Source organism: Lagopus muta, chromosome Z (genome assembly GCF_023343835.1).
Source record: "Lagopus muta isolate bLagMut1 chromosome Z, bLagMut1 primary, whole genome shotgun sequence".
Lineage (NCBI taxonomy): Eukaryota > Metazoa > Chordata > Aves > Galliformes > Phasianidae > Lagopus > Lagopus muta.
In genome coordinates, this window is record NC_064472.1 from 25869232 (window position 1) to 25895643 (window position 26412).

Here is a 26412-nt window from a genome sequence, read left to right on the forward strand (position 1 = left end):
TGCTCCAGAAGAAAACCTACTCCTGATACAAGTGAGCAACAGCTTGACCCCGGGACAGAGGCTCCATTGGAATGTCACTGTTGTGAATGAGACATTGGCCAAAAATTAGTCATGAAACATCAGTTCAAGAGTAAATTTAGTAGAGGTGAAATTGTGCTGTCCACCATAGACCAAGCTCTGCACAGAGACATACACACCCTTCAGATAGGCCTTCAGCTTTCCAGTAGAACAAGTGGCAAAGGCCTTAAGTTGCACCAGGCATTGTTCAGGTAAGAGACATTTCTTCTCGGAAAGAGTGTGGAACAGAAAAATGACAGAAAACAGAAATGCCTCTTTCTCAGAAAGAGGCATTGGAACAGGCTGCCCAGGGGGTGGTGGGATAGATAAATCTACACATCTTTAGAGCGGTCTTGACACGTGTTGATGGTTGGACTGGATGGTCTTGCTGGTCTTTCCAGCCTTGATGATTCTGGGATTCTGTGATTCAGCAGTCACAAAGCTGTCACTGAACTCTGAGCAACCAACTGGACACCACCATCTCTGCTGTTGCTCTAAAGCAGTCTGATACACTCAAGTGCTCCCAGCATATTCTGAATTGCAAATGCCTAAGGCACAGAAAGAGCACTGGAGCCCATTCAGTTATCAGGATTATCAATATATCTTTTTTATTACAAGTCTTGACAGTTCTTCCCCAGAATGAATTGGGAATGACACTTTCAAGTCTATTCTGCTCTAAAACACAGGGTAGATGCTGCTGTAATTTTATCTTTGGAACTGGAAACCCTTGCTGGAAACCCTGGCTCACTGTCCAGGGGGTTCATATTAAGTATTTAAGTGGCTCAGCGGTTCAGCTTACTATCAGCTGTTCAAGCTCAGCGACACAACTGGGCTGAGATATGATGAGATCCATTCACATGTTTCTGGACCTTCACAGGAATACTGAAAGTAACTACAGTTTATACAGAAATTGTTAGCTTTGTTTTTATCAGGATATAGAGACCCTCTATTTCACATATCCTAGCTGTCATACACAGTGTGCAATGTGTCAATCGTGGAACATGCAATCACTCCGGCAGTGGAGCTGACAGTTGATGCAGCCACACTCCTCTTCCTGACACCTCCTCACAATGGGAACAGTTACACTGGAGCTGCTGGAAGGTGGAGAAGCAGCTACATCAAGTGGTAGGGATCCATGGAAACCAGCAGACAGGTGCTCAGGAAGCATGTAGAACCTACTGATTTGATTCCTTAGTTCTCAATATTTCAGGAAATGTAAATGATTTCCTTTCTGGTGGAAATGGTGTTGTGTATGCAGTCAAAAGCCAGTAAATCTCCTAGAAGCTGAGGGTATTCAGCTTTGCTTAGGTGACTTTCATCTCTGCTGTTTTGGGCTATATACAAGGATGACAATGCCCTGTGGGCTTCATGCCAGCCTGAGAGGTGAGGTAAGGACCGCAGGAGCAGTCAGCAGTGGAAGACTGCTGTAGCCCTGGGGATGTGCTGAATCTATGATGCGTCACCATGGACATTACTCAAGTGAACTCTGCATGCCTCTCTTCTAGGAGCAGTGGTTCTTCCCAGACATAAAGCACTAAAAATTGGTATTGAACAGCCTCCAGGTCTGGGATGCCACAAAGCAGATCCATCATTTTAGAGAGACCCAAGAGGCCTATCATGAGGGATTATGATTTTCCTGTGTCTTCTGAAATGCTTCACAAGCTGATTGAACTTGTTTATTAGCAACACTAGTGGAAACAAAAATTCTCCTCCTCATAAGCTGCATTGAAGAAATGATTTCATTTGGCCCTGGAAACAGAAAGCCGACATCAGAGACTGAGCAGGGCTACCCTTTTTCATGGGCTCCAGGGGTGGTCCCAACAATGTAAACCTAGAGCCTTACCTTTCAATTACAGATGGATAATTGGGATGGCAACCTGACCTGTCCTGCCTAAATCATTCGTTTTAATATATTTTAAGAAGGATCGGGCTACTCTACCACAAAGCTCAAAAAGCCTTGGCACAAACATTTGCAGGATTATACTTGAGATATAGGATTCACAGCATTCTCTCCCCTCATCTGGTCTTCATTTCTCTCTTTTTTACCATGCTCAGCCCAATCCAAGCCAAGAGCAATATTTCTTATCGATACCATTGGAAGTCAGAAATGCAACTTTAGAAATTGGAGACAGAGAAGGTTTCACAAAAAGAATGGCTGAGGAGGACAGAAAGCTCCCCTTACTGCTGGTTACCCTCACCCACTGGCTTGCGGCTCACTGAGGAGAAAGACATACGTGGTCACTGCTGCACCTTGCTATAGCTGCCATAAAGCAAAACTACAGAGGCTCGACTCCCAGCCTTTTTCACATCCTTTGTGCTGACCAGCTTACCAAGATCAATGGACAATGGAGGTTGTGTCTGCTGGAAACAAGCAATGCGCTTGTGTTAAACTGCAAGCGACTCCCTGGTTTGGAAAAGATTTATTTTCTAACCAGGTTGGGCTTGGTTTGATGTAGCTTTACTAGGTACCATCTCTTGACACAGCCAGCTGAACATGTACTTACTGAAAATGAGGTGTTTTGCTGCTGAGGAATACAGAAAGGAGAACGGAAAGAAGTCATATCATGGTATACCATGGTAATGTTCTACACCTAAAGAGATAAAAGTAATTTTTGTTTATTTTCAAATTCCTAAACGGAGATTGGTTCCTATCTGATATTTAGTCACTGATACTTCGAGCAAAACCCCAAGTAATAGGTAATCATGACTGAAAGGAAGGGGAAACTTACAAGTATGTACAAACACAAAGACAAGAAACATGCCAACACCAATTTACCACTTTTGTATTTTATTGTGGAACTGAGTTTGTTTCTTTTACATCAAATATCCTCAATGGAAGAGGGGATATTGCACACAAATATCATAAAAGCACTACATATTACTTTCACTGGAAACTAATTTTCTACATTAGATATGACTGGATAGAATAGAAGTGATGCAGGATTATAAGACATAATACCATACACAGCTGCAGACTGACACAAACACCATTCAGAACAAGAGAGAGGAGGTGTGTGAGGTGCTTCTCAGTAGCAACAAGACTGTTTCTTTCCATAGTTGGGAAGAAAATGGCTGCATGCAAATGCGTGAAAGCATATTTCAGATTTGTTCTTTTAAAGTTGTGATTACAGCCCAGTCTTGAAGAGGTAGCTCCTGCCATCTGGAGCTCCTAGCAAGTCTAGCACAGAGAAGCTTTGTATTATTTTTTCTTTTTTTTTCTTTTTTTTTTCTTTTTTTTTTTTTTAACCTTTTGATATTTTGTATGCCATTGTTTTATTCAGTTGTTTAATTTTTTAGATTTTTTTTTTTTGTGAAGTCACAACAATCAGACTTTTTTTTGTTTTTCTTTCAAGTACCAAACATTTTTAAACCAGGTGGAACATATAACTGCATTCTAAGAAATGCTTATCCCTAATTGCTTTTAGTGTTTTGTTCAATTATTATGTGAAAAGATGAAAGCTTACGGTTTCTTTCAAATGTAAAGATTATACTTCTCCTTTTCTAATAAATCCAGACCAACAATATTACTATTTCTCTCAAAACATCATTACTGAGCAAGAACCTCTGGTGACAGATGAACAAAGAGAAGCATATGACAGAAATGTCCCAGATGTACAGTAAGCGCTCTTTGGAGCTGACTTGCTTGTAGTGGGAGGAATTCAAAATTCAATTAACAAATCAATTAAATCTTAGTAAAATGAGTACTGGAACTCTCCTAAATAGAGTAAGCTATCATAGACAATTTTTAAAAAAACATTCATATACACAGTTATCTCCATTAACCACTGCATGTAAGGTAATTTTAAAAAAACAAAAGTGAATTCTATGAAAGATGGGATAAAAAGTAGAGGTCAATGACATTGGGCCCACCACAGGACTTTGAAAAGGCATGCATGAGAGGCCCTGTCCAAGTTCAGGAGTGGGGGGGTGATCTCTAAAGGTAATTCTCCATTGAATTTTATTAAGTAGAATAATTAGTAGCATAACGATCATGACTGGGATGCTATTATGGATAACACCATCACTTAAATGGAGTGTCCTTTACACTGAAATATTGAATCTTTATAATTAATCAATAACAAACCATGCTCCTAGAAATCTATGCCGATCAACAGCACTCATCATTAATGTACATGGTACATTTTGATGACTGTTACTAAGCTAATTGTGTAGCATTACGACTAGCACAGTTAGATTAGTTCCACAGACAGGAAAGACATTAAGGGCAAGAGGAGGGAGTTCATCGCTATGTTGCACCCAGGCATGGTTACCATTTAAAAGGAAATGGATGGAACGGGCATTACAATACCTCAGAGGAGCCAGGCTGGGCTTTTAATATTATTGTAGCAGCAGAAAATGAATGTACATTTTAAGATTGGCTTTAACTGCCTTTTTTTTTTTTCTTTTTTTTTCTTTTTTTTTTTTTTAATAAGTAAAACAAATGCTTGAGCCATCACAAACTTACTTTGAGAGATTTAAGGCTTGATTCTAATTTACAGTAGGATCAAGTGTCTGTAACTTCCCTGATTGTAGCAAAATTGCTCCTGATTCACACTGGTGTGAGATGTGTCTCAGGACCACTGCTGTGCCTAAAACAGATTTTCTACCAAAGCAAAGGTACAAACTGTTTCAGATTTTGTCAGAAAACCAGAAGATCTGTTCCCATCCTCTCAAAAAATTTGAAATTTTACCTACATATGAAAGTAGACAAAGCAGAAAGAATTGCAGAAACAGTACCAGCACAACTATGCTGTCAAACACATTGCCTAAAACTTGGAAGATTATGTATTACTAAAGCAACTTAAAGTAAATGATTATGAGCCCAGCAAGTATGCTTGCTTTCACAACACACTTCTAACTGCCTTTTGTGCTATAGTCATTCTGACTTATTCTTAAAAAATTAAATGGTATAGCAATAAATAAAACAATATTGCTAGAGATACCTAAGAAAAAAAAAGGAAGACATTAAAAATAAATCAAAAACCCCAACAACTGACAAACAGTAATTCACAGCATTGAGTGGGCCTTAAGACCCCACAAATAAAGGGCCCTAAAGCGTAATAAAGAAAAATTCATAAAAATTAGGAGTGCAAACATATACCTATTAAACAAAAATATCCTAACAATGTATCTGAAATAAATTAGAAGTAAAGAAAATAAAATAAGGTCATAGTTCACTACATTTTGAAATGTAATACCAGCCATAACAGTGAATCATACAGACCAGCACATATCCCCATTTTGGAGGCCTTAACACCTTCTTTAACTTCCAATTCACAAATTTTCTTAAATGCAATATATTTCTTTTATTATTAGGGTAAAATTTCTGAGACTGAAAATCCAGACTATCTTGAATCATGGAACTATTCTACATACTGTTCCTCTGCAGGCAGCCTAGAGAAGGAAAGGGGAGGGGAAGAGAAGGGGGAAAGGAAAGAAGGAAAGGAGGAGAAAAGAAAAGAAAGAAGGAAAGGAAAGAAATAGGGAAAGGGAAGAAGTAAAGGAAAAAGGTAAAGGTAAAGAGGGAAAATGAAAGGGAAATGGGAAAAGGGAAAGGGAGAATCAAAAGGAGAAGGAAAGGAAAAGGACCTATTTTAGCTTATTGCCTGTTCTATCATCTTGCAAGATCTTTTGAGGATTGAAAACGTAGCCTACATCTCTGTAAATACTAGGCAATCATCATTGCAAATCTTATCTTCTGGCATCATCAGTAGATTAATTTTACCATCAAAATGCCCCCTCACCCACCTCAAAAAAAAAAGTTTTGGCAGTTAATGATTTTCAACTAATTTTACCTCAATATCCATTTTCACTAGGACCTTAAACAACATTATTCATTTACCTTACAAAACTACTAAAAAAATTGCCTTCACCTGAAAATTTTTCTTTGCATTTTCCTGTAAATGAAAACTTTTTGTTAAAAATTCATCTATTAAAAGTTCATGCAATGCTAAAAAAGGTTTCTGTACATTTGTTCCCATATTCACTCTCAAATTAAAAAAATAAAATAAGGTAAGACAACGGAAGTTTGAATACTGTACAGACTCGCAGGCAACCTTTTCATCATTCTGAACATTTCACTTAGTTTTGCAACTCTGATACCCCTTCAATCTTGCTTTCACAGTACAAAAGAAACTTTAAAATAAAAAAAAAAAAAAGCTCATCTTGCGTTGTTGAGCTGTCCAGGTGCAACAATGAAGTGTTCACATGACTAACATACGTAATTCATAGCACCAAACGGTTTGACCAGTCAGATAGGTTTCTAGTACCACACTCACACTTCTTTATTGGTGTAACTATGATCCTAAACGGTTGTTTTATAAATTTGTTGTCTCAACAATAAAAAATAAGTGCATCAAGTTTCTTTGTACATTCAAGTCACTTTCTAAGGCAAATTGTCTACTGTACTCCCAACTGCTTTGGTATTTTGCTTCAGTCAATCAACGCTTGACATGGGTGTTTAAGCACATGGACTGGTCAATTCTGAGTGGAGTAAATGGACTTTCACTGGGAGCATGCCTTAGACCAACAATTCCGCATGTTGAAAGGAAAGTTTTAGAGTTCTAGATGGGATTTAGATGATGTGCATATTTGGCCTATGACTGTTATGGCATGTCAGTATGCAAAGTTCAAATTAAAGTGAAAAACTGCTAATGAGAGTTTAGGTTGAACATCCCTTCCTAGACACATTCTGTTTCTTCTTATTTTCTACATAATTTGACTTTGTAAAGTAAGTATCCCCATTGTGATAGCTCAGATAGATAAAAAGTTTAAAATTTCTTTTCATACGAGAGCATAAGCAGACTGCAGTAAGCGGTACATCTATTGCCATGAGACTAATGCAGATCTAAGTAGTTATTACTTTCTCCTCCTACCCCTCTCTTTCTTTCTCTTTGCCCTCTCTTTAGAGGGCAAATGCCTATACCTGGCAGAAGTCAGTTAGGGTTGCTAGTGCATGGTTTCCAAAAGTTCAGCGGAGATGAAACTGGATCTGTATTTTCGCAGTAATCTGAACCCTACTATGGGAATGCTGTTATTTCCCTTAGCAATCAGTAAAGACTGAAAAATATTAGTGACTTGCATCACCACGACACAGTATAGTATTTGGCAGGTATATAGTTCAGCAGTCGAAATAGATGGGTCGAACTTTTAGAAAAAGTGTTTTCGAATGGAAGAATTTCTGGAAACGAAGTTTAGTGTTGGGATGCACGGCCCGTCTTACAGTTCTATCTTGCATGCAGGAAAAGATTCATCTTGCATAACAACGGTGCTGCTGCTTGCCAAAACCATGATGTTGAGGTCCTGCTGTTTCTCATGGGTCTCTTGGTACCATTCTCTCATCACTTCTGAGTCATGGGTTGGGATTAATGTCACCTGCAACAACAAAAAAGGAGAGCTCTTCAGACATGTACTACAGAAACAAGTGATAAAAAGTAACTCTGTTAAATTCTCAACTGATAAGTATGCTTTCCTTTTGTAAAGAGTGGATCTTATTGCTATTATTTACTACTTATATATAAGTAGTAAAGTAAGTGGATGGATAAAAGGAAATAATAATGTAGATTAGATAAAATGACTGTAAAGAGGCAGTTTATTGAAGTAAAACCTTGTCTCTGTTCTGTAAGGTGTTGAGATGTAGCTTTCCAGATACGCAGAAAAGTGTAGTCTGCATTGAAAGTCCTTTAGGTAATGGCCAAATATTTTAATTACATATCACATTGAAAATGCATGAGAAGCATGCAATTGCACATGATTGCTATTCAAACTATGGAATGTTTGCTTTTTTTTTCCTCTGCAAGATTTCCAAGCTTAGGTTGTATATGGCATAGTAATAAATAGCCAAATAGCCTTGTAAACCAAGAGTTTCAATCTTTTATGTTTTATTCTCCAGAGGTAGATCAGAAGGGTTAAGAATAGGGGAACTGGCAGAGAATGTTGCAGCTCTGTGCTTCACTTGAGTTTCTGATCACATCACTAGTGAAACAAGGTGCCCTGGCAAGGAACCTCACATCCGCCATCCACTCCAGAACTGCTCTGGCCTTGCAGAGTCGCTTCCCAGAGAAGTTTTTATTTCCAGGCAGAAATATGAGCGAAGAGCCTACCTGCATGTTGCTCTCCCACTGGGCCTTGCCCTCCAGCAGGGAGTCCAGAACAGCCCTGCTTGGCTCCTCAGCTGCAGCATCATTCCCGCTCACCACATAGTAGGATGATCGCACCCTCTTGAAAAACTCAACATCAACATTCTTGCTATTGCTGTGGTTGGGAATGTACACCAGATCCAAATACACTGGAGGTCCTGGTGGCACTGCCGTAGATTTTGCTGACTTAGTAGTCCCAGGTCCTTTGGAAATGAAACCAAACAAAAGAATACACCCCAAGTTGGTTATAAACAGGCATTTATTAATGGCTGTTACAATTGCTGACGTGATATTTCTTAAGATAGATACTCTTGGTTAAGTATAGAATGTTTCTGTGTCTTCTGAAACAATTACAGCAGTACCCTTCTACACCTAATGACATGTCCCATTTCTATTGCATCCCAGTTGTTGTACTGGGAGCAAAAAAACTGGGAGGACCCAACTAACTGTATAATACAATAAAACCTCACTGCCACATAACCTGATATTGACTGTACCTTTCCTAGTAAAATGTTACTATTCTCCAAAAATTATTACAAAGATCTGAGACTACTGAATCACATTCAATAAATGGCAGTATTAATTTCTAAGTTAAGCAGTGCAGTTTTTCAAATGTCTCAGATCTGCATCATTATGAAACTAGAGTTATATGGGAGGCCATGCAGATTGGAATCAATCTTTATTTACATACATAAATCAGCCATGTCCCACAAAAAGTTGGGAGAAGCTGCAATAGCTAGTGCATTATCTAAGAAATGCTTCAATCAAAAGGAAGTTAAAATTTCGAACATTCGCATACTTACACTTGTTTACAGTGTGAACTGGCATTTATATTTTATTAGCCTTCTCCTGATGTAATAAAGAGTGATGTCTGGCACACTAAATTATCTAAGCAGTACATTTTATTTATGGTCACATGCTGAAGGGCCATGGAAGTCCATTACAATTGTCTAGCATGATCTGACATTCATCAGAAGGTTGTATGTCAAATACGCATCATAATATCAAAAGATATTCTGAATTACAGCATTTTTATCTATTTGGCTTGTGACATGATCTTTTATCATGTTTTATCACAAAAAATCTGTGACATCTTCTTGAGTTGCGATACCAACGTTGAGCAAAATATTAGGCACGATATTCTACTACCAAACGCCAATATCAGGCAGAGCTTGTCTTAAGCTCTAGTGTATGCCTGAAAGTATGACTCAAGGAGGAAGAATCCAATATAGAGATGAAGTGCTGGAGAAATGTACAGCATGAGGAACGATACTGCTGCTTTGAAAAGCATCCATTAGGAGAGACATGCAAATGGTGGTTTAGGAAAGAATTAACAGATGACTTCAAATAGAGAAGCTATGGACAGCTGAATGCTGGTCCGCTTGCACTGAATCCCAGATCTGCTTCTCGCAAAGAGATTTCAACAGAACATCAAGCCTGATGATGACTTCAAAATCAAAGTATTTTCAAAATTCACTACAACAAGATCTGCCGGAAACAACTTATTAGCACAATGCCTTCTTACGTAATCTAATTTGTGTTTTATTACTGCCTAGAAAACACAACAGTCATTCAAAATGACATTAACTTTCCATGTGTTTAGTCACTGCTGATGGCATAAGACTTTAACCGGATTATGTGATATACATGCTTAGCCCACTGTAAGTGCTCTTACTGCTGTTATCCTATTCTAAAATTCTCTTTTTAAAAATAATCCAGCAAAGTAATAAAAGCATCCAATGTCCTAGAGTATCTTTGCCTCTCACAAAAATTAAATTGCATTAGTTAAGAGCATTGTGTCCACATGATTCTGAATGAATGAATAAAGTGGGCCACTTTATTACTAAATTCATTTCACCTAGAAGAGTAGTACTTATAATTCTATTAGTTGGTTAACAATTTAGACAGCTGGTATTAAGCTTTTTATACTTGATGTACTTACTCTTAATTCTTTACATCCCAGCAAACAGAGATATCAAGTTTCTCAGATTACAAGACTTAATTCAGTGAATTTCATTCATTTGAACATGCCTTATACACCCTGGAGTTATGTCTAAAACATGGACTTCAAGAGTTTGCTGTAAACCATGTTCTCAGGGTTTATAAAGGCAACCTAAGTTCATTGCAGCAGCTAGGAAAATCTTAATACTAGAGAGCACGTATGTGTTTTTACCTGTGGTGGCGGTCTTTGCTGACTTGGATGCTGTTGTATTTACTGCATTCTTGGTGTCTTTATCTTTCTCTTCCACTCGGGTCTTCACTTCTGGAGTAGAGATATTTTTGCTTGCCTTCTCCACAGACTCCTTCTTTTTTGGAGAAGCTGTTTTGGAACTTTTTTCCAAAGAATCTTTTGCAGCTGGCTTTGGAGAAGCCACTTGTTTTGATTTACCATCACTTTTTTTAACAGGAGAAGATGACTTGGTCTTAGTACCTGTTTTCTTTGTTTTAGTCTTTTCTTTAAGATCTTTCTTCAAAGGTTTACCCAAATTCTGATCGATAGGCAAAGCCTCTGGATCAACCATGGAGACATCCGGGTGTCTAGGGGAAGGGCTGCGATCCTGCATTGGGACAGGTGGTGGATCAATGTGTCTGTACGTAATTGTCTTGTCTGTTGGAATGGTTTCTGACTCATCTTCCGAGTCAATGTTAGCATCTGCAGTGATGGAAGGGCATTCCTCAGTCTCAGGAGGAACATCCGAATCAGTCTGAGAAGGGGCAGACTCGCTCACTGAAGTTGGAGGGGTTTCATCACACTGCCGCCCTTGCTGCTTTCCCCCGGAGGGTGGCTGGGCTCCCCCAGACTGAGTTAGCAGCTTTTCTTGGTCTTGAGATTGTTCTTCACTTGCAAACCACTCAAGGGGATTAGGGTTGATAAATGAAGGTGAAAGTTCTGTTTTAGGATGCTTATATTCGCAGGATGACACAAGGCATAAATCAACATCTTGACGGGATTCTGCTAACGATTTTCCTGGAGTAAAATGTGCGCTTGCCTCATATGAATAGCTAGTGGCTTCAGGTGATCTGGTGGCTTTCTCAGTGGTGTCAAACGAATAATCTGTTGAGTCAGGTGACCTGGTGGTTCTCCCACTTGTACCGTAGCAGTAGTTAATGGCTTCTGGTGACTCAGTGGTTTTCCCCATTGTCTCATATGAACTATCCATAGCATCAAGTGATTGGGTACCTTTCCCAATTCTCTCATACGAATAATCTGTGACATCAAGTGATTTGGTAGTCTTCCCAATTATGTCATGGGAATAATCTGTATCATCGGGTGACCTGGTTGCTTTCCTTGTCATCTCGTAGGAAAACTCTGTATCTCCAGGTGACCTGGTGGTCTTTTGTGTCATCTCATAGGAGTAATCTGTATCTCCAGGTGACACAGTGGTCTTTTGTGTCAAGTCATAGGAATAATCTGTGGCCTCTGGTGACCTGGTGATTTTCCCTCTCATCTCATAGGAATAATCTGTGGCCTCAGGTGACCTTGTAATTTTTCCTGTTGTCTCATATGAATAATCTGTGGCCTGAGGTGATCTAGTAGATCGTCCAACTGCCTCATAGGAGTAGCTAATATCCTCTGGTGACCTAGTGCTTTTTTCTGTGGCTTCGTAAGAATAACTGAGTTCCTCTGGTGATCTGCTGCTCTTCTCTGAATCTTCTTTTTCGGGGCTGAATAAAGGTTCTGGGCTGTGCTTTGTAAGGGTTTCTTGTAATGTCACAGCCTGGTAACCAAACACTTTATCAGAGGACACTTGCAGCGACAGTGGAGATGTGTGACTAGCTGACACTGCTTCTGTAACTGCAGGAGGTGAATCTGGAAAAGTAGGAGAGTATAGAGGAGAAGATTCTCTTGGAGTTAATGGAGATAGGTCAGACTTAGGTGATAGCTTTTCTCCTAGGCTCTGAACCTTTTCTGAGGTAAAAGAATGAAGTGAGATGTCTCTGGGTGGAACAGCACCTGAAAAGGTTTCCTCTGGCAGTGGTGAAGTTACCTGGGAAGGTGTATGAGCTGATGAGCTTGAAGAAGAAGCTTCAATTTGAGAAACTGAAATAATTTCTGAAATATCCTTCTCCTGAGAGTAAGATGTATGCTCCAGAGGGGAAATCTTCCTTGCAAAAGTAGGCTCCTGTATATCTGAAGGACTATAATCTACTTCAGTCGGTCCATTTTCAGATACATGGTGTATACCAGTGCCTGCAGTAGGATATTCAGGAGACTGCCTACTGAAATCCATTGCTAAAGACTGCTCAGGGGATTCCTGGCCAAATTCTACTGACATAGTTGACTGTTCAGGAGATCTGTGATCATGCACTGGGGTTCTTGATTTTGCTGTTTTAGGTGAGAAATCTGGTGGAGAAATGGACATAGGCCTTGGGCATTCCTCCTTAGATGGAGACATTTCTGTTTCCTGAAATGTTGTTGGTGTTTGTACAACAGAGACTGAAAGGGAATCATCAACTTCAGTTGAGTGAGGGGATCCAACCTCAGCATGCAAAGAAGGGGATACATCATCAGTGGTTGGTTCTGGAAATGAACTAGTAGCAACAGATGCTGTGGAGACAGAAGCTACTCCTTCAATGTGCGAATATGTATCTTCTGCTACAACCTCGTCAACGGGAGTTGCAGACTTGTCAGAAACAGTGCCTTCAGAAATTGACATTTTAGTGTCTTCTTTAAGGGAACCAAACTGACTGATATCTATTTGAGTAGGTGAGAGATCACCAGTCAACTTCCGTTCATCCAAGACTAATGAAGACTGAGAGCTGCTGGGTTCTGTATCCTCCATTTTTCTTTCTAGGCTGAAGCCTTCCTTAATTACCATAAACTCCATGCTTTTCTCATCTTGTTTTTCCTGGAAAGGGCCCACTGAACTGGCTTCAGAAGATGGGCTCATCTGAACAGGCGATTTTTCTTTTTCAGGTTTCTCTTCAGAAGGACTTCCATAATCTCTGATAGGAGATTTTACATCAGCACTCAAAAATGTATCGTAAGAAGTCTCTGATCCTATCAGTGGGGGACTCCGTAGAGGTGAGAGAACCTTTTCAATAGGAGATTCTGAATCTGGCACAGGCTCATCCATAGGGCTTATTCTAGGTTTTGCAGACTCATCTTTGACCTCACTGAATTCAACGCTAACTGGAGCTTCTGATGACTTTTCACTTGTTTCAGAGGGAAGTTGACTGGATTTTTCATCAGTGGGAGACTGATAGTAAGGCGTGTGGCCAGCGCTACCAGCAGCAGATTGTGAAGGAGATGCAACTTCTAATGTTTTATCTTCAGGACTTGCACAGTGCTCTTCAGCAATTTCTTGGTGTGCACTAGGCAGTGCAGTAATGGAGGCAGTCTCAGCTGAGACCTTGATCTCATTGGGAGTAAGAGAGAAGTTCACACTACGTTCACTCAATGGTGTTTTGGCAACTGGTGATGGAGGGGACAAACTATCAGCTGGACTCTTGGCTGGACTACGTTTTCCAGTAACATCAACATCTTCTGGATGGGTTTCTTTGATTTCTAACTTGGCAGTTTCACTTTCTTTTTGCCGGTACACGTCCTGGAAAGCAGATTTGCAGAACTTGTCTTCTTCTAATGAAGAAGGCGGGGAGATGGTAGAAGCTGAGGCATTGTAGTCTTTACCTTCTGTGGCCTCTGTTTTGGATCCTTCAGATAATCCATTAAAAGCATCTGGAAGTGGAGAAAGTTTAGGTCTACCAAACTCTTGAGAATACAGTGATGTTTCATATTTGGTAATGTTCACATACTCCTGAGAAGGTGATTCGCTTTCCTCATTGTTAGTTTCATCACTCATGACATCCCGGGGCGTAGACATTTCATCCATAGGAGTTGGTTCACTAGATATTTCAATGGTAGACTGTGTATAACCTGAAGTAGCTGTGAATTCTTCAGGTTGATCTTCTCTATTTTCTTCATCAGAAACAGTGGCTTCACTTTCTGAACCACCAGGTAATGTCTCATCATGGATAGAAGAGGCTGGTTCAACTGCTGGAGACTGAGGCTCTGAGCGTTTTGTTGGTGTAATTATGAGCAGGCCATATTTATCTTCAACGTCACCAGCTTCTGCAGCTTTGTCTACCACAGCCATCACATAATCTTCTTCAGCTTCTATTTTTTCAGCCTCCTCTTCATCTCTAATGTCTTCTGCTTTGTCTTCCTCCTCTTCTTCAGTCTCTTCAGTTTCTGCCTTTTCTACTGCTTCTTCCCTGTCTTCCTCAGCACGTTCATCTGATGGCTCATAATCTGCCTTTTCAATATATTTTTCGTCTTTCATTTTAGCATCTGCTTCAGCCATTATTTCTTCTGAATAGTCGTGAATTCTTCTTGCTTCTTCCATGTATGGTATTGTGGTATCAAGTGGTGTCTTTTCTTCCTCATCTTCACCTCGTTCTTCAGCTTCTTCTGTCTCTGCCTTCTCCTCATAATCTCCAGCTTCAGATGATTCTTCCAAGCCAGTTCCCTCATCTTCAAACTTTTCAATATCATCAACTCTGTGCTTTTCTACAGGTTCCAATTCTTCAGGTGTCTGTTCACACTCGCCCTCAGCCTCTGTGGTTGTTATGCCTTCATCAGAGGATTCTGCAGGTCCTTCGTTATCTAATTTTTCCTTTTGTACTTCAAAGGCCTCTTTATGTTCTTTGCCAGTGAGTTTTAGTTCATCCTCTATGAGTGCAACCTGAGGTCTTGTTGCTTTTATTGTTTCCACTTCTTCAGCTTTTAATTCTTCAAAATCTTTTGTTAAATCTTCTGGTGAAGACATAAGGGATCTTTCTGCTTCAAGTTCTTTTCCACTAGCTGTAATTTCTGAAGCTGCTACAGCTGCTACGGTTGTCACAGCAGCTCCAACTGCTGCAATGGCAGTTTGTGCTCCACTGACTTTGTTCTCCTTCTTCACAGTCTTAATTTTTCCTTTTTCCTTTGCTTTTCCAGCAGGTACTGCTTCTTTTTTAGCAGGTTCCTCCTTCTTTTGTGGTTTTGGTTTTGCTGCTGGCTTTTTGGCTTCAACTGAAGGAGCAGGTGTCTTCTTTGTTTCTTTAGGAACCTTTTTGATATCCTTTTTAGCTTCTTTTTCTTCCTTCTTAATTTCTTTCTTCTCTTCCTTTTTAACCTCTTTTTTAGCTTCCTTTGGTGGAGCTTCTTTCTTTACTTCCTTCTTAGCTTCCTTTTTTTCTTCCTTTTTCACCTCTTTTTTAACTTCTTTCTTGACCTCTTCTTTTTTGGGTTTTTCCTCTTTTTTGATGGGTGTTTTCTCCTCTTTTTTAGAAACTTCTTTCTTTGGCTTTTCTTTTTCCTCTTTCTTTTCTTCAGGTTTTGCTTTGACTTCCTTTTTCACTGACTTTTCCTTTGTTACTTTTGGTTTTACATCTGTAGCTTGTTTTTCAGAAGTTTCAGATTTCCCTAATTGCTCTTCCTTACTGGTTACATCTTTTTCTGCCACAATAGTTTTGGTTTCTGGTTTTGCTGGTTTCTCTTTTTTAACTGGAGTTTTTTCTTTGCTTTCTAATTTCTGTGGCTTTTCTAGTGCTGGACTAGGCTTTGCAGGCTCCAGTGTTTCTTCTTTAGATTCTTTTCTGACAGTCTTGCTTGGTGGTGTCTTTGCAGCTGGCTTCAGACTCTCCTTGCTGTCTGCTCGTTGTTTCAGCTTTGCTTGTTTCACAGCAGGTGAAACACTAGCGATGTTTCCAGTCAGGTCTTTTTGTGTAACCATTGGTTGTTTAAGGAAGTCTAAGTGTTTGAGTTTTTCTAGTCCTTCTAGAATATTATACTGGGTGCTGTTCCCAGGAAACAGAACTCTGATTATTTTTTCTGCAGGATTAGCTGGATGCCACACAATCAGGGATGAGACAGAAGTGAAATAGGATAATGGAATGTCTAGTTCTTGGCCATTTGGTAGCAGAAATTCAGCTTTGTCTTTGCTAATACCACTCCACTGATGCATAAAATATTGCATCTCTTTGCTGCTTTTGACAGGATTAAGCACATACATCTCAAGTTTGCCAACTCCCATCTTCTGAAATAAAATGATTGGGTCAATTGTATTTCCTACATTTCTGAAGAGAGGTTCTGGCTTCATAGACAATTTATTTAAGTACTGGAGAGTGAAACAAGCTTCTTCTACGCTTCTTTTAACTCTGAAGCTTGGATCCATGTTCTTCAAGTTTTCGGGTACATTAAGGAATACAACTCCTAAATCAGGTGAGATCAGATTTTTCATCCAGTCACTGTTGGTGGTAGACCCTTGAGATTGTTCCTCTTCTAATTCAGCTATCTTTCTCTGGAGCATGCTATTGATTCCTGGCAGGTTATCATCCCCAATATGAGTGAGCAGAATAGAATCTACCCTGTCCAAATGTCGGATAAGTTTCCAAAAGCAGGATTTTCTTTCAGATCCTCCATTGATAAGCATATTGAATCCATTCACTGCAAATAATGCAGAGTCCCCTCTTCCACCTGGAAAAATGTAACAGCAGGGTTTGGAGAGTTTCAAGAAGCCTCCTGAGGTTGGAGGCTCTAAAATGTCGAAGGGCGATGGCACTTCTACTGATTCTGACAGGTATTCTGTAAATTCAGAAAGTCCTTCCATTTCAGGCAATATGGAAGATGAATTGAGCTTAATATTAATGAAGTCTTGAAGGTTGTGTCTGTCAAGGTTGGAATTTTTCCAGTCCCCTTCCTCGGGGCAGAAAAGAGTTAAGCTGGCTTTGTTGGCAGGGTGTGTGGTGCTCAGTAATTCACCAATCTATGGTTGTAAAACAAAAAAAAGAAAATGCATGTAATTTTTTTTTTCATGTTAATGTATGTCAGAACATAATATTCCCTGATCCTAGAAGCTAGAGGACCTTGCTACCACAATTAGTTTACCACTATTTTTTTTTTAAATGCAAAGGAACAGTTTACTCCTGGTCCCTTCCTCACTGCTCAAAGGAGGAAATAGTCCCAAGGTTTCCCCTTTTCTTCTTCTCCCTTTATTGGAGGATAGTACAATCTTTTATATTCAGAGAGGATGAGATCTACCACTGTCAGCACTGCCACTCTCTGCCACTAACTGATGAGTCTCTATGATGCTCCAATAAATCCAGGAGATCCATGCAAATACCTATGAGAAACAGCACATTCCCTCAACAGGCTGTATTACACATAGGAAGCAAGGTTTTAGCAGCAAGGGGGCTGCAGTGATGGCCTCTGTGAGCAAAGCCCAGCAGCTGCCCCATGTCAGATCTCAGCCAACTCTAGCTGCTCCAACAAGGATTCACCACTGCCAGAGCTGAGCCATGAGTGACACTGGGTGTGCTCTAGGAGAGCACAGTTAAGAAAGGGGAAAACTGCCAACGGCAGCTGGGAGAGAGGAGTAAGAAATGTGAGAGAAACAGCCCTGCAGCCACCAGGGTCAGCGCAGAGAAAGGGCAGAAGTTGCTCCAGGAGTGGTAGAAGAGGATGAATGGGAGGAAGGTGTTTGTGGATTGCTTTTAATTCTCACTGCTCCCGTCTGTCAGCTACAGCCAACACATCACACTAACCTTACTTTCACTGAGTTTGTTTGCCCATTCATTTGTGATCTCCCTGTCCTTATCTAAAGCTGTGCACTGTTTCCATCATATTTTCACTCTCTGTTCTGCTGAGGAGTGAGAAGAGTGAGAAGTCAGCATGGAGGTGCTGAGCTGCCTATGAGTGTGAAACTACCACATGCCCTACTGTGAAAAGCTTTTTTTCTGTTCCAACCTGAACTAAAACACAGCACTAAATAGCTCCAGGTTACTACATAAGCAAACACGAGAAAGAACGACATATTTTAAATCTCCTAAAGGTGAGGAAACACAGCTAATCTCTATAGTGTTTGTTCTTAATAAAGAGAACACCAAACTACATAAAATTCTTTAAAGAGCAATTCAGACATAACATATCACAATCTTCTTTACAGAAACACAATTGTCAGTTTAGCTATAAGAACAGTTTCCACAAAGATGTTATACATTATGCTACAGCTGAATAATTTGAAAGTCTTGGACCACAAACTGAATCAGTGGAAAAAATGTATATATGTAAATGAATGATGTTTGATTTCAGTAGTCCTTTGTGGGCCTCTGTGTATGCCTTGCTTCCTTTTCTTGGCTGGCTATTTAAAAAAAGTAACTGCAAACTAACAGTGACTTCTAGGGATCAAATGCATTTCAAAGAGCAGGAATCCAATTCTTCACCAAGCCTTTCAACCATACGCCAAACAACTTTGTTTTGTGAACACTATCAAATGGATACAATAAAGTCACACTTGTGCAAACTTTACTTTTTCAGTTCTGAACTTACAAATCTTACTGCATTGAAATTCTCCTAATTAATTTTGGAAACTAAAATCCTATGGATGCAGCCATATAGTTTATTTAAATATATGACTTACACAACAGCCAAATTAAGTGTGACAGCTTGTTTACTGTGGGTTCCTGCCCTATGGGAGCTTTCAGACACAGCACATTAAGCAGGACATCAAACTAACAGGCCATGAAACAAACAGCATTAAATATTGGTATACTTTATATTTTTGGTTAACAAGAATTGCAACATTTACAGATTTCACTAGCCAAATTTTAAACATAACAGTAAAGAAGCAAAGCAGATAGGTGTACAAAATACTACAGCTAAACAGACTGCCTCTGTTTTATTTAATGTCACCTATGTCTCAGCTGCCAACAGGCAAGAACCTCTGTGAAATTCAATTTTACACCTCTGTGTTTGCAGCTTAAATAAATCACCTATGCATTTCAGGAAAAACTCTATTTCCTTTTTTTGTAAAAAGTTCACTGGTTTTCTGTTTCTCAAAGTTAAAACTTAGTTCTCTGAATCACAATGCAATTCTTGAGTTGAACAATTCACATACACATTAAAGCAAAAGAAACAGATATTTTGGAAAAAAAGCTCGTCATGAAGAATAAAAAAAATCAACATGAAGCTGTTAACACTTACATTAACTTAATCCATTATGCCATTTTTTATATTCTCGAAACCTGTGCCATTGCATGACCATGACTGGAAGATACTTTTCTAAACATACCTCTTGATCCGTGAAGATCTCAATGAAGTTCTGGAAGGAGAAGGATCCTGACTGAAGGATGAGCTCTCCGGTGTTTTCAAAACACTGTCCAGTTAGTACAAGGAGCTTGTGTCTTGCAGCATCAGTAATCATCAAACGCACCTAGAGTGAAGGAAAGAAACAGATCAACAATGGGAGCTACCATGTGTTTCTCCATTCCTCTGAGAAAGTTCCGTTTACCTCACTTAATTTAACTATGTTTCACTTAATTTAACACATGTTTCAGAGCACTATTCCAGGACTGCTGAAATATTATCGTTACAGATCTGCTAACAATGAGAGAGGAGCAAAAGAAGGCGTAAGAAGTGATTAGGCAGAATCAAACTAAAGACATGAGAAAAAAAGCAGGGAGCAGATGAGAATAAAATCCAAATGATAAGTAATATTTTCAATTAACATTCTTTGTATAACTCTTAGTAAATTTTAATAGCACAGTATTGGGATAGCCTTTGATAACTGTCTCCCATGTACTGATGAGGAACAACTACACTTTGTTTTGGAAGGCCATTCTTTTTAACCCTCTATACAGCAGAATTTCAAGTTTGGTAATTCCTCTGTTCAAGGAGAATTAATATAAAACAGAGTAGCGATTCCAGAATATGACTATTCAGATATTAAACTAAATGAAAAGAGTCCATCTGAAACAATTATGCATGTAGATATTGCATCCAAACTCCATCTCCATGGAGATGACATAATCAGCTCAGCACTCCCAGCAAGCCATTCTTTCAAATTCATATACTGACTGTTAAGCAATCAGTTATTCTGAATAATGCCCTCTCACGCCAGGAAGGCTGAGCCAGGAAGTCCTGATCTAAATCTCTGCTGAACAGCTCATGTTTTCAGTACAATTAGAAAAGAGACACTGAAGAGTTTCTGTCTGAAAGAGGATGATTACCGCATCTTCACTATTTTATTAAATAAGCAACCTTGACTTTAAGCAGCAGAAAGTTTCTTTAATTAAACACAGGACTAAAGCTGGTTGATCAGTAATTGCACTAGATGATTATAAATTCAACAGTGTCCATCTGGATCAAGTCTATCTATTTCTATTTCAGAAAAGAATACAGATAAGTGCAGTGGAGTGTATGAGGTGTGCCTGAAACCCTATCTGTTTCAGTTGTATTAAAACTATGAAAGAACTGTTTTCCTCTGCTGTCTCTTCTCTCATTGCTGGCAGCAGCTCTAGGCAGTTTGCCAGCTAATGTACAAACTCACTAGCTTTCCAACAGCAAAATTATTTCCTGATTTGTGAACCAGTAATACGTGACTGTCACTTAAGTCCCCTTCAGTCTATTCTATTAATTGATGGTTCTGCAGAATATATTGGTTCTGCAGAGATAAAAAAACTATGGCAGGAAAAAAAGGCAAATAAATGCTTGCAGATTGCAGAGCATATCATATCATACACACAAAAGAACTTCCAGAGACACATAATTCTGTGTCTGGCTGTAATCAGGGCACTCTAAGGGACTACCAGAATTTTGTCTGCTGATTTTAAACCTTCAAAAAAAAAAAATATTGCAAGATGATGACTCTGTTCAACTTTACCCTTGGGTGAAGTCCCAGATTGCTTAAAGAAAGTGAATGGCAAAACATAGGCTCAGCCAAAAGCAGATTACTTATGGTACAGCTGCAGGAGTATTACGGTAATGGGGCGGGGTTTTAAAAAATGAGGGAACTGTTAATAGTTTTCAGAAATTTGTTTTCTTAGGGCAGCTCTCCCCTTTTGGGCTTCTCTCTTTTGTGAGGTATTTGACAGCTGACAGAACATGATAAAAGCTGCGGGCAGATCCATGCTTAAACTACCACCAGTACGCCTGTCACCAGCGTCATTAGCAGAAGTTTGTTCTAACGTCTTTTGCTTTTATTTTTCTTGAATTGATAGATTCCATTTCCTCTTCTGATGAAGTCAGACCTCCATGGCATATCCCTGTCTCCTGAACTGCAAGCTGGAAAACTTTTGATGCATGAAACTCAGTTTTCTAATTTGCCATAGTGGGCAAAGAATGTCTCTTTCAATCTTCATTGTAATTCTCCTGACTCTTTCTTATCATCTCTTCTGGCTTTTGTCCAGTGAGACTGTTGTTTAGCCAGCCAAGGTAAATCTCAGCTTCTAACTTCTGGCTGTGACCAGCTTGGCATGATGAAAGCAAGGATTGCCTCCCACAGTCTAGTGAAAGGAAAGAAATGGTAACCCAGCCAAATATATTCCTGAGCCAAAGGAGTAAAGCCAGAGTTCAGAAGTCATTAATTGGCCTCAGATCATGTTCTTCCATGCGGTCACTCAACAAAAGAAGACAAGCAACAGCAACAGAAACAGCATTTCCCTGCTGTTGGCAGTTCCTTCTGCACACACTTTAAAGCTTTTTATTCTGAAAGCCTGAATGTATTAAAGACAATCTTAAAAGAGCTGCTGCCCAGTTGCCCTTCCTCTAATGCAGTGTAAGATATTTTCACACATAATCTTGAAGTCAATTGAGTTGCCATTAACTAAAGTTGATTAGCTGGTTTTAAAAACTTTTAAAACTTAATAAATTTCATTTGCTTCAGTGTGTTTCTTCCTGTTGTAAAAAAACAGACTTTTTTACAAAGTACTGAAAGTAGAGCCACTTCATGTCTCCAAAGGAATCATACTACGTCAGTGTTTCCCAGCACCAGCAAGCACTACAATTATCCCTGTTTTTCCAACCTTCAATCTCACTAGACAAATTTCTCAGTTTTGTCTTCAAACTCCCTGCTTAGTTCTTCAGCTCTAGTAAGTTTATGAGGAAGTGGCACTATCAAGAGTCCATAGATCATGTCACATGCTCTCTAAAGGACAGATCATATGGATCATATTAGAGTCACCACTACACAGGCCGAGGTCTTCTGAGACTTAAATTTGTCTCAGGGCACCTGGTTTCTTTTCAGGCATTTTTTTTTTTTTTTTAAGTAAAGTAGATGTCCAGAGATATCAACAGTAGAAGAACAGAAGAAAAACAGATGTAGTTTCATCACTGGTGCTTCCCCTTCTCAGGAAGGGAAATTGGTGCATTATGAGGAAAGGAGTGCTAGAATCAGAGATCTGCTTCTGTCTTGCATCTTTGATGTCTTACCAGTAGTCTAGGAAACTAGAAAGAAAATCAAGGGAAGGCTGATAATGTTTATGGTATTTACTCCTAAAACGTTTTCATCTACAGCTAGGACCTGCTCACACCCTGCCAACCTAACAGAGCTTTTACAACACTCCTGGTGAAATATTTCTGAGTGATTTACCTCGGTACTGACTGCTTCATCCGAGGGATTGATCAGGACTACGGTTTCTAAGACGTCACTTCTGTGGTGAAGAATTTTCTGACCTGCAAGCAAAGAAAGAAATATAAAAAAAAGAAACTAAATTAAATAAGCCATGCACCAAGGTTCAAACCAGTTCTTTACCACAGCAAGCTATATATTCTTTGTGACAGCTCCCTGGTTAGCCACAGCCACTGCACAGGCTCATGTTCTCAGAAACATTAATGGCATGGGGTTCCATGGGCCAGAATCTCCAGAAAATTCAAGGTAATGGGAATACATTGGCAATAGTGGTTGTTGTGCCTTTACCCTGTTACTCACCCTGGTGCCACTGAGCTGGTGTGATCAGGGACTGCCGTAACTATCACCAGAAGAGCACCTGAGCCCATGTTCTCAAGGACATAACCACCACAAATACAGCTGAGACTACATAGTCCCAAGTGGATTTAATAGAGCTTTCCCAGGAACTATGAGCAGCTCAGTTGCGGCAGCAGAGAAGTCAGCACAGGCTGCAAACTTCTCTTGCGAGGAGGAAAGAGAATATTTGTGCCACACATCAGTACTACTCACCAAGCACAGTTGGTGAGGTGATATGAGCAGAGCAGTCCAGGGGCTGTCTCCATTCCACTCTGCCAGCAGCACATCAAGCAGACCCCAGCCTCCCCAGCTGCACCAAACTAACCAGGTTCATTAAAGCGGGCAACCAGCCCAACAAAACTCCCTTTTCAGCCTTTTCCCTGAAGTTCTGTAGCACTGGGACACAAAAAAAATCCCTGACAGGATGTTCTGACACTTGCCATGCTGCCCAGCCATAGTGCTTCATCTTCCCTCTTGCAAAAACTTTAACAAGCAATGTTAGGCAACAAGAGTGAACAGACGTGCAAAATAACAGCTAGCTCCTGGATGAATAACGTCTGGACAGTCTTGCTGCACTGCACAGCCTGCTGGCGTTCGTACTTAGAAGTTAGTTTGCCTGTGTGTTTAATAGTGATATTCATCTGTGAGTGGATGCCAAAGAAACACAACAGAACTCTTGACATTTTTTTTCTTATGGTAATTGGCAAACCCTTATCAGCATCTCTTTCTGTGAGAACTGTAGTGAGATTAATTAGCAGCTGTTTTGTCATTCAGAAATCCAGACTGGTAATTAGTTCAAAACCAGAATAGCTTTCCCTTCCAAGCAAACCACTCAGCATAATATTAATTAATTAAAATAATTAATTGTGCTTAGAAGGAAGTAGGGGGGGAACAAAACAAGTCACCTATTTGCCAACTTAGAAAAACTCCCCTGTAAAGAGATTTAAAATAACAAGTGCAAGAACAGTGATGGTGAAAAGGGCTCTGCATTCCTGAAAGCACAAGAGCAGCAAGGCAGTCTGAGAGGGTGGGTCACCAGCCTTTCCCACACAGCCCTGGCCCTGCCTTTGCTTGTCCTGCACCCTCCTCCTCCTCACCCTGAGCTCAACAAGGTCTCTATTCACTGCATCTTCTGCTGTTGCTCTGGTGAAGCTCTGCATTTATAAGCATAACAACTTGCAATCTAACGATAGAAAGGAAAAAAAAAAAAAAGAAAAAGAAAGAATGCTCTCGATTAAAATGTGAAATGGGGTTACTGCTTACTTTCTTTTGATTGATAGTGCCTAAAGATCTGTGGATAAAAATCAAATCCATTTAAAGAAACCCACTTTTCTTAGGACCTGTGGCCTTGTATGTACTAATTTGAAAGAAGGAGACAGACCTTATGGAAGGGGAGGTCTTCCTCTGCAGCATCCTGTTCTAGCATTAGCCTTTGTAATTCAATTTATTTTAATAGGTCTGCTTCCTTGCCTAACAGGAATGCATACATAAGGTTACATTCAATAAAACATCCAGCTGGCTCTGTTACCACAGACTCCTTCAGAACACACCCTTTGATCAGATATTTTAGTTACTACTAGTCTACTACTAGATACAGGCTTCTGTCAAATGGAGAGATTTAACAGTTTGTTGAATCTACTCTTTAACGTTGGGAAGGAAACAAAAGAAACTGTCACCCTCTAGCTGCCACAGAAATTTCTCATGTTACAGCTGATGACACAGAACACACACTTTGCTTCAGGCCAAACTAAGTCTCATATATGATTAGATGTTAACACATTAAATGTAGCTGGAAAAGAAATGCATTCAGCCACATGCAAAGTTAGACAAAGATAGTGTACACCACACTCAACATGATGACTTGGGGCTTCTCTGACATGGCTCCAAGCTACCTCTGTAGATGGGACAAAACAGACCTGAGGAGCCAAAATGCTTGCTGACCACCACTGTTGGTGGTTACTTACTGCAACTTACTGAATTATAGATGGAGTGGGAGAACTGAAGATGTGCACAGAAGATCTGGGGTTGCTCTAAATTAACTCTACTGATTTTTACAGCCTATCTCTACCCTTATGTTGGAATGGCTTTGTGACACGATAGAGAAGAAGGGAAGAAGTTTCTAGATTGCACAGTAGTGGTTGGGTATCCAGATTTTATACACCTTTAGTTTCTGGAAGGCAAGACAAAATCCTATCTAAAGATTCAGGAAATAAACATTAATTCTCTTCAGAAGAAATTTAAGTTTCTGTTCATCATTGATTTTAGTAATTTAAGCTTCACATTAAAAATATATATGAATGGAGTCATGGAAGCTGTTTGATTCAGAATCAGTGCAATAGAGTAGAGAAGTAAACAGCACATGACAGTTACTTCATCCCAGAATCATCCCAGTTCCTATGGCCATGGGATCTCACAGATCATTGCTTGACCAAATACTGATGATACCTATACTAGGATTACTGACATCAGTCTTGCTTCTAGGGAAGTGACTCAACAGGCTTCTAACTTGGTCTTTTCAGGCCAATCAAGCAGCATGATTGCAGGACCCACTTTTAACAGGGATTATACTGCAATTAATTTTGTGCAAACACAGCATATGAGTGCATGGTAAGAGAAAGCAAGTAAGTGCGGCTTCAGGTCCCTTTGAAGCAAGGACCACTACTGACAGTCTTCTCTTCTCTGGCTTTGACTGTGCAACACCAGCCCATGGGGATGCATACTCTAGGCAAAATGCTACTCAACAGAATAGTTCCCATCAGCCCTACCCACAATGAGGATGGACGCAAGCACTCCCTCACTCCCACCATGGCTATTCCCATGCTATCAAATCCTGTAAAATTCAGAACAACTCATCCATAGAGAAAGCAGAAAAATATTTTCTGTGGTGATTCTTGGAGAAAGTGCAACGGGAGAACACCTTCTCTCCACATATAACCATCATTTCATGCCTGAACTAACATTCAGATGCAACTCTTCAGCAACCTTTAATGTCTTTTCTATTTCATCGTAAAAAACTTCAAAGTATTGTTTGTCTTTCATATTAACAGTATATTATGCCAGTTACTACCCTGGTGGCATTAGCAGATGGCACAGCTTGCAAGGATTCCCAGTGAAACCTCTCACAAGTCTTAAGTAGACACTGAACTCTTTGCAGCTGGAAACGTTTAGTGCTTTGTGATTGCAAATAGCAGCAATGCCCACAATTCCCTAGCTGCTTGCCTCTTGTGGAATAACTTCCGTACAATGACGGGAGGAAAAATCCTTTGAAATGAACCATGAAACATTCATTTCTAGAGTTCTTGAGAAGACATCTTAACAGAAAAATTCTGAGGAAGAGACACTTTCCCAACCAGGCAATATTGTGTTTGAGAAGCAGCAATGCGTAAAATTTTTCCTCAACGTTTCTGAGTACAGATGGCAGAACAGGTTAGTATATTTTAGTTCCTATTCAGGATAAAATCCTGTTTATTGTTATTAGAGACACAGTTACT

General features: G+C 39.7%; 1 protein-coding gene across 1 annotated transcript in view; it reads right to left on the minus strand.

The window, feature by feature from the left end:
* Positions 1-2824: 2824 nt before the first annotated feature.
* Positions 2825-26412, minus strand: part of MAP1B (microtubule associated protein 1B) — a 65782-nt gene continuing 42194 nt past the window's right edge. The window contains exons 3-7 of the mRNA XM_048932111.1: positions 22547-22629; positions 19250-19390; positions 10369-16945; positions 8160-8398; positions 2825-7431 (exon numbers count right to left, since the gene is read on the minus strand). Of these exons, the coding sequence (XP_048788068.1) occupies positions 7276-7431; positions 8160-8398; positions 10369-16945; positions 19250-19390; positions 22547-22629 (7196 nt within the window). The 3' untranslated portion in view covers positions 2825-7275. The remainder of the gene's footprint in view (positions 7432-8159; positions 8399-10368; positions 16946-19249; positions 19391-22546; positions 22630-26412) is intronic.